At 43.7% G+C, this 13,601-nt stretch overlaps 1 protein-coding gene across 2 annotated transcripts in view; it reads left to right on the plus strand.

Annotated features, from left to right (window-relative positions):
* The window catches only part of vclb (vinculin b), a 64,968-nt gene extending 51,826 nt beyond the window's left edge, over positions 1 to 13,142 (plus strand). For both annotated transcript variants that reach the window (XM_029699058.1, XM_029699059.1), the window contains exons 9-22: positions 3,074 to 3,227; positions 3,387 to 3,562; positions 3,922 to 4,112; positions 4,530 to 4,729; positions 5,617 to 5,745; positions 6,597 to 6,746; positions 8,675 to 8,783; positions 8,886 to 9,064; positions 9,997 to 10,120; positions 10,415 to 10,542; positions 10,788 to 10,973; positions 11,067 to 11,270; positions 11,711 to 11,815; positions 12,386 to 13,142. In XM_029699058.1, coding sequence (XP_029554918.1) covers positions 3,074 to 3,227; positions 3,387 to 3,562; positions 3,922 to 4,112; positions 4,530 to 4,729; positions 5,617 to 5,745; positions 6,597 to 6,746; positions 8,675 to 8,783; positions 8,886 to 9,064; positions 9,997 to 10,120; positions 10,415 to 10,542; positions 10,788 to 10,973; positions 11,067 to 11,270; positions 11,711 to 11,815; positions 12,386 to 12,532 — 2,182 coding nt within the window. In that variant the 3' untranslated portion in view covers positions 12,533 to 13,142. The remainder of the gene's footprint in view (positions 1 to 3,073; positions 3,228 to 3,386; positions 3,563 to 3,921; positions 4,113 to 4,529; positions 4,730 to 5,616; positions 5,746 to 6,596; positions 6,747 to 8,674; positions 8,784 to 8,885; positions 9,065 to 9,996; positions 10,121 to 10,414; positions 10,543 to 10,787; positions 10,974 to 11,066; positions 11,271 to 11,710; positions 11,816 to 12,385) is intronic.
* The last annotated feature ends 459 nt before the right edge of the window (positions 13,143 to 13,601 follow it).

Consider the following 13,601-nt stretch of genomic DNA (forward strand, 5'->3'; position numbering starts at 1 on the left):
GTTCGGCAATTTCATTGGTCTAATGAAAGCTTCATGCCGGCAAAAAACTGAGCACGTCACTGAATGTGTTTTTTTGGAGAAAAAAAAATTGAAAGCGGGAAAAATCCATATATTAGCCGCGTCATTGTTTAAGCCACGGGGTTCAAAGCGTCGGAAAAAAGTTGCGGCTTATAGTCCGGAATTTACAGTAGTTGTTTCTGTGGCTTGGTTGCTGAAGAGAAGGAGGTCAAGGGGGGGTGAGTGTAACTGGTGTGAAATGGCTAGCTAGTTAGTGGTGTGTGCTAATCCACCCAGTCACTACAAAGCTACAGGCGTCCTTCCTGACTCAGTTGCCGGAGACAAAGGAAACCGCTCAGGGATTTCACCATGAAGCCAATGGTGACTTTAAAACACTTAGAGTTTAATGGCTGTGATAGGAGAAACTGAGGATGGATCAACAACATTGTAATTACTCCAAAATACTAACCTAAATGACAGAGCGAAAAGATGGAAGCCTGTACAGAATAAAAAATATTCCAAAACATGCATCCTGTTTGCAATAAGGCACTAAAGTAAATCTGCAAAAAAAAAATATATAGGGAATGGGATACCATTTGAAACACAGCCTGTGATCAATCAGTGGGAGAAAGTAACCTACAAGGTGGTAAGCTTATTACAGGGGATTATAGTGTGTTAGACTGTAACTGATTCCCCTCCGATGAGATCTCACAGTGGCTGGGGACATGCACTGAGTCATGCCGCCAGATTAAAAGCAGCTTTCCTCACTTAATACATAATCTAGTTAAACCCCCGGCCTGAATGAGTTACTGTCTGCTGTTAACTTGAAAGGCCTTTGGAAGTGGAGACACTAAGATCGGGAAAAAATGATATTATTGTTCAAGTATTTCATCCCATATGAGACAGTGAACAGGGAGTTAAACAGCAGGAGGGCAAGAGGTACAGAACATGTTATTCAATGAAATATTTCCTAATTTCTATCAGAATGACTAACACTATGAACAAGATTTCCTTTTCCACATGCATGTATCGTTCCCTACGCAAGTTGATGTTTATTGTCATCAATCTTGCCCTGAGTGATTTCCACTGGATGGGCCAGCTGCAAAGTCAAAATGTGCTATATTGTAAAAATTCATGAAAAAACTATAATTCGCTTTTAGGTCTTAATTTAAGGTTAGGCATTAGGGTTAGCAGTATGGTTACGGCTAGGGTTAAGAATAGTAAAACAACGCATTTCACTGCACTTATTTGGATTGTATGACTTTGTGGCTGTGCTAGCTAGTGACCACTGCAGATCTGACTCCAGTTCCATATTCATGATGATGAATGCCAACCTGCTTTCCACACATTAACCCAGTTATTCCAGGAATCAGTAGGGAATAAGCAGGGATTCCAACCATGCTGGGATTCCTGAAAAACCTGTGTCGTGTCTTTACTATCATTAAATGTGAAGACTGTTATTTTATCAAATAAATTCTCTGTAATTATTATCGTTAAGTGATTAAACTAATCATGTAAACTTAATTAACTAGGAATTCGGGGCACCACGGAAAATGTCGATTTATAGAGCTGTAATTTTCCGAACAGAACCCCTCAGATATTTTCATATCTGATCGATTAGTCTTTCTCATTAATATATTATTATTACCTTGTTAGTCTCATTCCAAATGTCGTAAAATTCTTGGTTATCTGCACAAACCCTAGCATAAATTATGAATCAGCAATATACAAATTGGCTCAATTATTTATTTACTAACTAAATAATTACAGAAATGCATAACAAACAAACAGTAGATATTGGTTACTAACAATGATAGAAAAGTCCCTAGTGGGCTAAGCCGATATGACAGCTTGGTAGACAAGAGGAAAGGGATGTGACTGAGAAAGTGCAGGAAAGAGAAAATTTATTTATTACACAGTCTATAATTATATTCATTGAAATGCTAATCCTTTGCACACGAACGGCCGCTCATTTGAGAATAATTGCAATGTATATATATTTACTCCCGTATGTCGTTGTTGTCTTCTCTGTTGGAATCCTCGATCGTCCATCATCGTCTCTGGTTAACTTTCATTGAAGTCACAAAGTCTTTCATGGTTGTAGGTGGTTAGAATGGACACTTCAGAGGAGTACCATTCAGAAATGTTCTCATAGACTAGATGCTTCGGTGGTTGTCGGTATGCTCGTTCTAGGTTTACGTAATTTCTTGCTGCAGACAAGTAATTATACGTCTAAGATTTGCTCTTATTCTGTAGGGATCGATAGTCTCAGAGTTGAACCATTTCCAGCCGTCCAGCCAATGCTCCACGTGGTATAGTCTTGTCCTTTGGTAGAGTTGTAGTTTAAACCACTTCACACACCAGCATCACCCGGCATGTTTTGGTCTCAGAAATTCAACCATTTGCAACCTTAGCTTACACCGGGGTTTGCGTGGTCTGGTGTGAATGTCATCAGGAGTGGGTTTTATACGTTTCAGTAGAAAAGGGCAGTCCATGACACCTAATGTGATGTCTGGGCTCACGGGGGTGTGGCCACTGACTAGTTAATCTTTATATGAAAATCCATACTCTCATTTAGAAGGTTAATATCACATTACATCTTTTCACAAATCGTTTCATGTTTAATCACATACTTTTCACAATATTTAGACGTAAACCTGACAGCTGGGAAATGTACACTTTAAGAGATACCTTTATATATGTTTCCTGTCTTTCATGAGATCACCAAATCAGACACACTCCTCATAAACTGTCCCTTAAGTGTCCACGGACCATTCCCACATTCTCAAAAGTAGAAATTGTTTAATTCTCACATTTTGGGGAATTAGGAGTTTGGCCAAGTGAAGGCCTTTGTTCTCTCTCTGCTCTCTCCCTCTCTTTCTGCATGACCAGGGGGAGAGAGTCTCTGCCAGAAATGTATGACCTGAGATAACAAAACCTGGGTTTAGGAGAGAGAGTGAGGGGGAGGGGGGGATGATCTACCCCCAGAAAGGGCCACGTCATGGCACCTGTGAACTTTGTGAACGTTTCTGGAATTTTACAACCAACTGATGTTCTGTGTTTTCATTCTCTCCAGGGGTCAGGGGGCATCTCCTGCAGCCATGCAGAAGGCCCAACAGGTCTCCCAGGGCCTGGACATTCTCACGGGAAAGGTGGAGAACGCAGCCCGGAAATTGGAGGCCATGACCAACTCCAAACAGGTCATTGCCAAGAAGATCGACGCTGCTCAGGTAGGATATCTGATTGATTGGATAATTGATTGATGATAGGATAAAAGTAAAACACAAATCCCAGAGGATAGCACACAAAAGCATTAAACAACAGTAATTTGTGTTCCATGGTGTTGGGCCGATTGTCTTATGTTGACCACTAACCCTGTGCCTCTGAAGAACTGGCTCGCAGACCCCAACGGTGGTCCTGAGGGAGAGGAGAACATCCGAGCTCTCCTGACTGAGGCCAAGAAGATCGCTGACATGTGTGAAGACCCCAAGGAGAGAGATGACATCCTGAGGTCTATCGGAGAGATGGCTGCTCTCACCGCCAAGCTCTCTGAGCTCCGGAGACAGTAAGTCGCACATTGGATATGCTATGTAAATAGTTGTTGGTTGCATTCCTTAAAAAATTAACAATGCAGAATAAAGAAGACTTCAATGAAGAATGTTCAAAACGCTCCCAAGGTAAAATATTGAGTTCCGCAGTGTTCGGTTCTTGGGCCATTATTGTTCTCACTGTACATGTATCCCTTGGTGATGTAATTCTTTAGAGGTTGAATCACATTTTGTTTTCTTGCTAGATAGTAGTCCACATATCGTAATCAACGTCATTTCATTTTTATTTAGCTTTCCCTAAAATAACTATATCATCCTTTTGAGAGACTATGAGAAAGGTCCTTTCCAGTATGTCATTATTCTCTCCCATTCACAGGGGTAGAGGAGATACTCCGGAGGCCAGGGCATTGGCCAAACAGATAGCCACGGCTCTGCAGAACCTGCAGTCGAAGACCAACAAGGCTGTAGCCAACAGCAGGCCTGCTAAGGCAGCAGTCCACCTGGAAGGGAAGATAGAACAGGCCCAGAGCTGGATGGAGAACCCTACCATTGATGACGGTGGAGTGGGTGAGTCTCAATAGCCTGGTCTCTCTCGTAGCTCCCAGTCTCTCTCTCTTTCTTTCTCTGGTTCTCTCTCTCTTTCTCGCTCTCTTGCTCTCTCTCTCCATCCCTGCTTCTTGATTTCATCTCTCTTTCTTCCAATCTATCTCTCTCTGGCTCCCTCCCTCCCTCGCTTGCTGTGTTGTTTTTCTCTGTGCACTACATTCCACTACTCTCACCCAACCTCATAATGCTCTCTTTGGCTTGTCGGCTCAGAAGCCTGGATACACTCTCACATGTCATGCATTGTTTACACTGGCTCTGGACTGTATGAAACCGTCTACTAGAGAATGTTCAGAGTAAGCATAACCACAACAATATATGGAATAATAAGCCACCTAGACTGCTGCTTCTGTGTCTGACTCCATCTATGTCTCTCCACAGGCCAGGCAGCTATCCGGGGTCTGGTGGCGGAGGGTTGTCGTCTGGCTAACGCCCTGCCAGGTCCGTATAGACAGGAGCTGCTGGGGAAGTGTGAGCAGGTAGAACAGTTGATGGCCCAGCTAGCCAACCTGGCCGCCAGGGGCGAGGGAGAGTCGCCACAAGCGCGTGCCGTGGCTCAGCAGCTCCAGGAGACCCTGAAGGTGAGACGGCTCACATTCACTCTCACAAGTCATTAGCCACACAAGTCATCCAAACCAGCTGGAGTTCACTCTGACACAGGCATGGTGAAGGGCTCCCCCTCCTGGCAGGACACACCAGCTGCAGTCAAAGACAGATCTACTATTTTATTTATTTAACCTTTATTTAACTAGGCAAGTCAGTTAAGAACAAATTCTTATTTACAATGACGACCAACCCCGGCCAAACCCTAACCCGGATGATTCTGGGCCAATTGTGCGCCACCCTATGGGACTTCCAATCACAGCTGGTTGTGATACAGCCTGGAATCGAACCAGGGCCTGTAGTGACACCTCTAGCACTGAGATGCAGTGCCTTAGACCGCTGCGCTACTCAGGAGCCCTATGACTATGGTAGTAAAAATAAATGTGGGTAACACTTTATTCGGATAGTCTATCTGTAGTTGCTAACCATAAACTAACCCTAGCTTTATCCCTTATCCTTAACCCTTACCCAAACCCTTATCGTAAACCTAAACATAACCTTAGAAAGCAGTTGCCTATCAACAGATAGTTTGTTGATAGTATGACCATCGTTAGAGTGTCTACAGATGGAAAATCCCGAATATCCAAAGAAAGTGTGACCTAAATGAGTTTTTGTTTATTAAGAAGAATTCCCCTTTGAAATCAACTGTTGAACGATGTCACACAGATGTAGTAGTATTTCCATAGATCAGAGCTGCAACGATGTCACACAGATGTAGTAGTATTTCCATAGATCAGAGCTGCAATGTAAAAATCCCGAATATCCACTTGACAAAAGAGTTCTAAGAGCCTATTGTTAACATGTAATACTTTTAAAGCTGGTCTAATGCTTACTAACTCATGTGTGTGTGGACTTGTCTTCTCAGGACCTCAAAGAAAAGATGCAGGAAGCTATGACTCACGAAGTGTCGGACATCTTCAGCGACACGACCACTCCCATCAAACTACTCGCTGTGGCCTCCACCGCCCCGGCCGATGCCCCTAACAGGGACGAGGTGGGTGGTTTATCTTTCTCTCTCCCCCTTCCTCTCTTACTCCCTCTCCCTCTGTCTCTCCCTACAGTAACTCCATCATGGCTCATTCATTCACTCAACCTATGAACAGAGCAGTATAAAGAGCTCTAAAGCGTGTACGGCGGCAGGTAGCCTAGTTGGGCTAGTAACTGAAAGGTCGCTGGTTCTAATCCCGAGCCGACTAGGTGAAAAATCTGTCTGTGCCCTTGAGCCAGGCACTTAACCCTAATTGCTCCTGTAAGACACTCTGGATAAGAGCGTCTGCTAAATGACTAAAAAGTTCAATGTAAGTGTACCGTGCATGCATATAATATGGCTCTGCAATATGGTGACTTATTTGGCAGATTCATATCATCATACACATATGGATGACTTATTGATTAGTTTCCAATCATTTATGTACTTGTCACTCAATAATACTTAGACTACATTTCCAGAGGGAAGTCTTACCATAAGTAATCATGTAAGATTAATATTTAATAATATGTTTTATCGTTCTGTTTTGTCACTGTAAGCATTTGCTAAGTGGCATATAGTATACTATATTTAAGCAATAAGTCCCGAGGGGGTGTGGTATGTGGCCAATATATGCACGAGGCAATGCGAAGTGCCTGGGTACAGCCCTTAGCCATGGTATATTGGCCATATACCACAAACCCCTGAGGTGCCTTAATGCTATTATAAACTGGTTACAAACCTAATAAATGTTTTCATACCCGTAGTATACGGTCTCATTTGCAACGGCTTTCAGCTAATTAGCAGTCAGTGCTCGAACCACCCAGTGTATATTGTGTTATGTTTCATGATTCTATGATTTGTCACTGTTATGTTAGGTGTTTGACGAGAGGGCGGCCAACTTTGAGAACCATGCCAACAAGCTGGGTGCAACGGCAGAAAAGGCTGCCGCTGTAGGAACAGCTAACAAGAGCACTGTGGAGGGGATCCAAGCTGCCGTCAAGTCTACAAGGGACCTGACACCACAGGTAGGAGACAGTGTGTTTGTTTGAGTGTGTGTAAGTGTGCGAGTGTGTCACTGGTGTAGCGTAAATCCCCGTAGCCCCCGCAAGGGGAGAGGGCCCACATGCTCTGGGGGCCCATGTGCCTGTCATCTCACGGCTATGTCTAAATTGTATTCATTTTTGTAATAAATAATTTTGACAGTAACCCTCCTTTTTTTATTTATAAATGTAGCAAGCAAAGTGTTTGTGTTGTTCAATCTACATGGGTAGTAGATGAGTCAGATAGTCAATGTAGTTTTCATGCAGCTAATTAGCCTATTTCGGCCTTCTCACCTAATTGGCTATCAAGTTTTTAAAAAGTTAATTTATCAGGTGGGACTCGGATGGAGAGTGAGTGGGTGAATCAGGTGGGACTCGGATGGAGAGTGAGTGGGTGAGTCAGGTGGGACTCGGATGGAGAGTGAGTGGGTGAATCAGGTGGGACTCGGATGGAGAGTGAGTGGGTGAATCAGGTGGGACTCGGATGGAAAGTGAGTGGGTGAGTCAGGTGGGACTCGGATGGAGAGTGAGTGGGTGAATCAGGTGGGACTCGGATGGAGAGTGAGTGGGTGAATCAGGTGGGACTCGGATGGAGAGTGAGTGGGTGAATCAGGTGGGACTCGGATGGAGAGTGAGTGGGTGAATCAGGTGGGACTCGGATGGAGAGTGAGTGGGTGAATCAGGTGGGACTCGGATGGAGAGTGAGTGGGTGAGTCAGGTGGGACTCGGATGGAGAGTGAGTGGGTGAATCAGGTGGGACTCGGATGGAGAGTGAGTGGGTGAATCAGGTGGGACTCGAATGGAGAGTGAGTGCGTTGTTCAAGATGGATAAACATAAGGCAAGACCAAGCGGTGCACAAAAACAAGTTTTATCTGATCAAGCTCGTGCCAAATTACCGAAGATAACTACAACAGCCAAGCTACCACCTTGTGAGAGTCTCTCCGCCTCCTCTCCAGAATAGTGTCAGTTCCTCTAGTGAGAGTCCCTCCTCCTCCTCCTCTCCAGAATAGTGTCAGTTCCTCTAGTGAGAGTCCCTCCTCCTCCTCCTCCTCTCCAGAATAGTGTCAGTTCCTCTAGTGAGAGTCTCTCCTCCTCCTCCTCTCCTGAATAGTGTCAGTTCCTCTAGTGAGAGTTCCTCCTCCTCCTCCTCTCCAGAATAGGGTCAGTTCCTCTAGTGAGAGTCCCTCCTCCTCTCCAGAATAGTGTCAGTTCCTCTAGTGAGAGTCCCTCCCCCTCCTCCTCTCCAGAATAGTGTCAGTTCCTCTAGTGAGAGTCCCTCCTCCTCCTCCTCTCCAGAATAGTGTCAGTTCCTCTAGTGAGAGTCCCTCCTCCTCCTCTGTCGACCATCCTTCTCCTCCTCTTCCAGAAAGGCCTACTGGACAATTTGTATATTCCAAAAAATACATTTTGGTTACTGATTAGTATGCTGTTGCATTGTAAATTCATTTTACAATCTGCAATGTTTGAATTTCCCACTTTAAATACATTATTGCCTCCAGCCAGCATTCTAAATAGCAGCATTGTGACACTGTAGGCCTATAGCTTCATGAAACATAAACGTTAGACTTAACGTGAGAAAATTACGAGCAAATACAAATGAACATGTATCCATTAAAGCAAAGCTATAGCCAGCAGCGTAAACATTGACATTTCAGAACCACAGACAGCGATTGGTAGTCTATACATTTAGTTGTTTTTTTTAGGAAGGGGAGGGGCCCAAACTCTGACTTTGCAGGGGTCCAGAGAAACTGTGCTACACCAGTGGAGTAGCTGTGTTTGTGTTTTGTGCAACATGATCAACATTTGTGTGGTGCTTATGCCGTAGTGACATAGGGACGATTCATTTGGCCTTGGTCAGTTGACCCCTATTTCCTATATTTTCTTTTTTCCTGATGGGAATGTTCTTTTCTAGGTGGTCTCTGCAGCCCGTATCCTGCTGAGAAACCCAGGCAACCAGGCTGCATATGAGCACTTTGAGACCATGAAGAACCAGTGGATTGACAACGTGGAGAAAATGACAGGTAGTGCCAGACCATCTTGTGTCATTTGTCATTGATTACAAAAAGTGGGCGTTGTGGTCACTTCGTTATAAGCACTAAGAATGATGTCTTCTCTGTCTCTAGGTTTGGTGGACGAGGCCATAGACACCAAGTCTCTGTTGAATGCCTCTGAGGAGGCCATTAAGAAAGACCTGGATAAGTGTCGTGTGGCCATGGCTAACCACCAGCCCCAGATGTTAGTGGCAGGGGCAACTAGCATCGCCCGGCGGGCCAACCGGATCCTCCTGGTGGCGAAACGGGAGGTATAGATCATTTTTATTTACAATCACATTTATTTTCTAAAGCCCTTTTTACATCAGCATTTGTCACAAAGTGATTTACAGATACCCAGCCTAAAACCCCAAAGAGCAAGCAATGCAAATGCGTAAGCATACAAACACATGGAACAATGGTGCACTTTAGCAGATTAGAATACAAATCAAATCAAATCAAAGTTTATTTGTCACGTGCGCTGAATACAACAGGTGTAGACCTTACAGTGAAATGCTTACTTACAGGCTCTAACCAATAGTGCAAAAAAGGTATTTGGTGAACAATGGGGTAGGTAAAGAAATAAAACAACAGTAAAAAGACAGGCTATATACAGTAGCGAGGCTATAAAAGTAGCGAGGCTACATACAGACACCGGTTAGTCAGGCTGATTGAGGTAGTATGTACATGTAGATATGGTTAAAGTGACTATGCATATATGGTGAACAGAGAGTAGCAGTAGCGTAAAAGAGGGGTTGGCGGGTGGTGGATGGCGGGGCACAATGCAGATAGTCCGGTTAGCCAATGTGCGGGAGCACTGGTTGGTCGGCCCAATTGAGGTAGTATGTACATGAATGTATAGTTAAAGTGACGATGCATATATGATAAACAGAGAGTAGCAGCAGCGTAAAAAGAGGGGTTGGGAGGGCACACAATGCAAATAGTCCGGGTAGCCATTTGATTACCTGTTCAGGAGTCTTATGGCTTGGGGGTAAAAACTGTTGAGAAGCCTTTTTGTCCTAGACTTGGCACTCTGGTACCACTTGCCATGCATTAGTAGAGAGAACAGTCTATGACTGGGATGGCTGGGGTCTTTGACAATTCTTAGGGCCTTCCTTCAGACAACTGAATTGCAGTTCAGCTTAAAAGAGATAATATGAAAAGGATTCAAAATAGAAATGCATGAATACACTTTCTTTCCTAGGTGGAGAACTCTGAGGATCCTAAGTTCAGAGAGATAGTGAAGGCTGCATCTGATGAGCTCAGCCGGACCATCTCTCCCATGGTGATGGACGCCAAGGCTGTGGCTGGGAACATCACAGATCCAAGTATGTTCCAAGGCAGTTACCAGACATTTAGGATGTGTTTGATCATTTTACTGTATAACCTGCTGTTATAGCCACCCGTGTACAGCTTTCCAACATGACCTAATACTAAATATAAAGACTCATTCTGTCAATTTCTGAATCTGTGATTGTCAAAAGTTAAGGTTCAGTTGATGGTGTTATGGTTTTGGGGTCTGTCAATGTGTTACTGCTACCACACGGCCGCTTTTGCGGCCTTTGTCTAATATCCTGTTTGTAAGGCCTATATGTATCTCCTTCTTCCTCTGTGGTGTCCAGGTCTGCAGAAGGGCTTCCTGGACTCAGGCTATCGAATCCTGGGTGCCGTTGCTATTGTGAGAGATGCCTTCCAGCCACAGGAACCAGACTTCCCACCACCACCACCTCCTGATCTGCATCAGCTGCACGTAAGTCGATCAATCAAATTCATTTATAAAGCTCTTTTCACATCAGCATCTGTCACAAAAGACTTTACAGTCCTGCACTGCCAACACCAGGGTTTTGTTCAGTGGTGTACAAATGGGGTTTCAGAACATTCATATAAAAAAAAATATATTTGTTAGAACGGATATGATTATCTGCCATGCAGAGTAGAGGGATTCATTTCTATCTGCAACATTCTGAACGTTTCACCTATCTGAATACACGCCAGGTCAGCGACGAGCCCGCCCCACCCAAACCCCCTCTCCCCGAGGGTGAGGTTCCTCCCCCCAGACCCCCTCCCCCAGAGGAGAAGGACGAGGACTTCCCAGAGCAGGTATTGGGAGAGATGGTGAGCGAGCCCATGATGATGGCCGCCAGGCAGCTCCACGAGGAGGCCCGCAAGTGGTCTAGCAAGGTGAGCTAACAGCACATAGTTGGTTACATGTTGGTGTTCAAAGTTCAAAGTTTATGTCCAATTTAATGCCTTGGTTTTTGTCATATTTTTCAGGGTAACGATATCATCGGTGCAGCCAAGAGAATGGCCCTGCTCATGGCTGAGATGTCCCGTCTGGTGCGCGGTGGCAGCGGGAACAAGCGTGCCCTCATCCAGTGTGCCAAAGACATCGCCAAGGCCTCAGACGAGGTCACGAGGCTGGCCAAGGAGGTGGCCAAGCAGTGCACAGACAAACGCATCCGGACCAACCTACTCCAGGTCAGCTGACCGACTGGTTCCTGGTCCAGTATTCTTAGAAAACAAAATGCTAACTCTCATGGCTACGATGCAATGAATTGAATAAATACCAAAGTTTTGATAGCTATGCTGCCTTCATCAGGGTTTCATCTGGTCCAATATTCTGCGAATGTGTCCTTGGATGAATTGAGCAAACAAGGACGGAGGAAGCAAGACTTTCAGACTGCTCTCTCAGGTTTTTCTTGAGGAGCAGTAGCTGCTCTGGAAAGACCATAGAAAGGACAACAATATATTCATGTTGGAGTTGTAGGACTAAAGATAATTGAATTTCCACCCTGTCCTCGTGATTTAATTTAGGGTAGATCATTTGAAATAAATTACACTTGTTTTCTGTTTTTTATCTTCATGTCTCTGACTGGTTTCTCGGAACTTGAACTTAAATAAACTTCTCTGTGTTCCAGGTGTGTGAGCGGATCCCCACCATTAGCACACAGCTCAAGATCCTCTCCACAGTCAAGGCCACCATGTTGGGTCGTACCAACATCAGCGAGGAGGAGTCAGAGCAGGTCAGTACACTGGAGATCATTGGATAACACACATCAACCAAAGTTACCTTTTTGCATTTGGAATTACATTGTAATGAAGTTAAGTGGTTTCTGTAATTATACAAGTGGAATAAGGAACACTATTCCACTTGTGTAATTACAGAAAAACACTCGAACATTTCAACTTGAAATTTACTGCGAAATATACTCAAGTACAATGTAACAGTAATGTTACAATGTACAGTGTTTCCCCTAGGATTTCTTTCAGCAGTGGTGGCAAGGGTAGGGGGGGGGGGTTCATTGCTACTTAGCGCAATGACATGCTAGCTGTTCCCATAGACTTCCAGTCATTGAGCCAACAGCTATCCATTTAAAAGTGTATATCAGCAGAAATATATGTATTTTTAAAAATGTACATTTTTTGCAGTGTTGGCAACAATTTATCATCGGTGGGCCGTTGCTGCTAAATAAATATAGGGGAAACACTGATATAAATAGCATGTTGTTACTAGTGTAATTACAGTGTTACTACACAAGAGCAACTTCATGTAAAATGTGACCAACATTTTTCTTTCCTTCCCCCTCTCCCAGGCCACAGAGATGTTGGTTCACAATGCCCAGAACCTGATGCAGTCTGTGAAGGAGACGGTAAGAGAGGCTGAGGCTGCCTCCATCAAGATCCGGACAGATGCAGGCTTCACTCTCCATTGGATCCGTAAGACACCCTGGTACCAATAAGAAGAGACGGGCCAACTGTCTGTTCAACTATGTCCCAAATGGCATTCTATTCCCTATGTCGGGCACTACTTTTGACTTGGGCTCATGTCTGGTAAAAAGTAGTGTACTAAATAGGGAATACAGTAGGTTGCCATTTGGGACACGGTTATTCTGTTCCTCTGCTCAAGGCCCAGCTTGTTAAGAAGAAAAAAACACCCAGACCCTTTGAGCAATAGATTTGATGGACACATACATACTAATTCCAAGCCACAATGAATGAAAACCCTGCCTGGTTGGGGTAAAAAGAGTGAGTTAATACTGAATACACTATTTATCAGTCAATGTCAATCCCATACCTGCCTGTAAACGGTGTTTAGAGGTTTGCTTTTCTTATCCAGTAAGATTAAAGGAGTACTATTACCAATCTCATTTAAACATACAGTAGTTCCAAATCTAAGTAAAAATGTTAACATTATTAAGATTTGTCTTGGAAGACGTTTGTATGTCTTTCTACTGGTTCTTAATTTCACTATCTACATTGTGCATTCGTTCACAGTTGCTAGGATAAAAGCACATCCAACTCAATGGGAGTTGGTTTGAGCATATCGTTATGCTGAGCTCTACACGCAAATATATATCATTCAGTGGTTATTATGTCTGTTCTAGAAATTGAAAAATAAACACTATTCCCTGTTCCATATTTGTATTACAGTTGAAGTCGGAAGTTTACATACACTTAGATTTGAGTCATTAAAACTTGTTTTTTAACCACTCTACACATTTCTTGTTAACGAACTATAGTTTTGGCAAGTCGGGTTAGGACATCTACTTTGTGCATGACACAAGTAATTTTTCCAAAAATTGTTTACAGACAGAATATTTCAATTATAATTCACTGTATCACAATTCCAGTGGGTCATAAGTTTACAAACACTAAGTTGACTGTGCCTTTAAAAAGCTTGGAAAATTCCAGAAAATTATGTCATGGCTTTAGAAGCTTCTGATAGGCTAATTGACATCATTTGAGTCAATTGGAGGTGTACCTGTGGATGTATTTCAAGGCCTACCTTCAAACTCAGTGCCTCTTTGC

This window comes from Salmo trutta, chromosome 18 (genome assembly GCF_901001165.1).
Source record: "Salmo trutta chromosome 18, fSalTru1.1, whole genome shotgun sequence".
Classification (NCBI taxonomy): Eukaryota; Metazoa; Chordata; class Actinopteri; order Salmoniformes; family Salmonidae; genus Salmo; species Salmo trutta.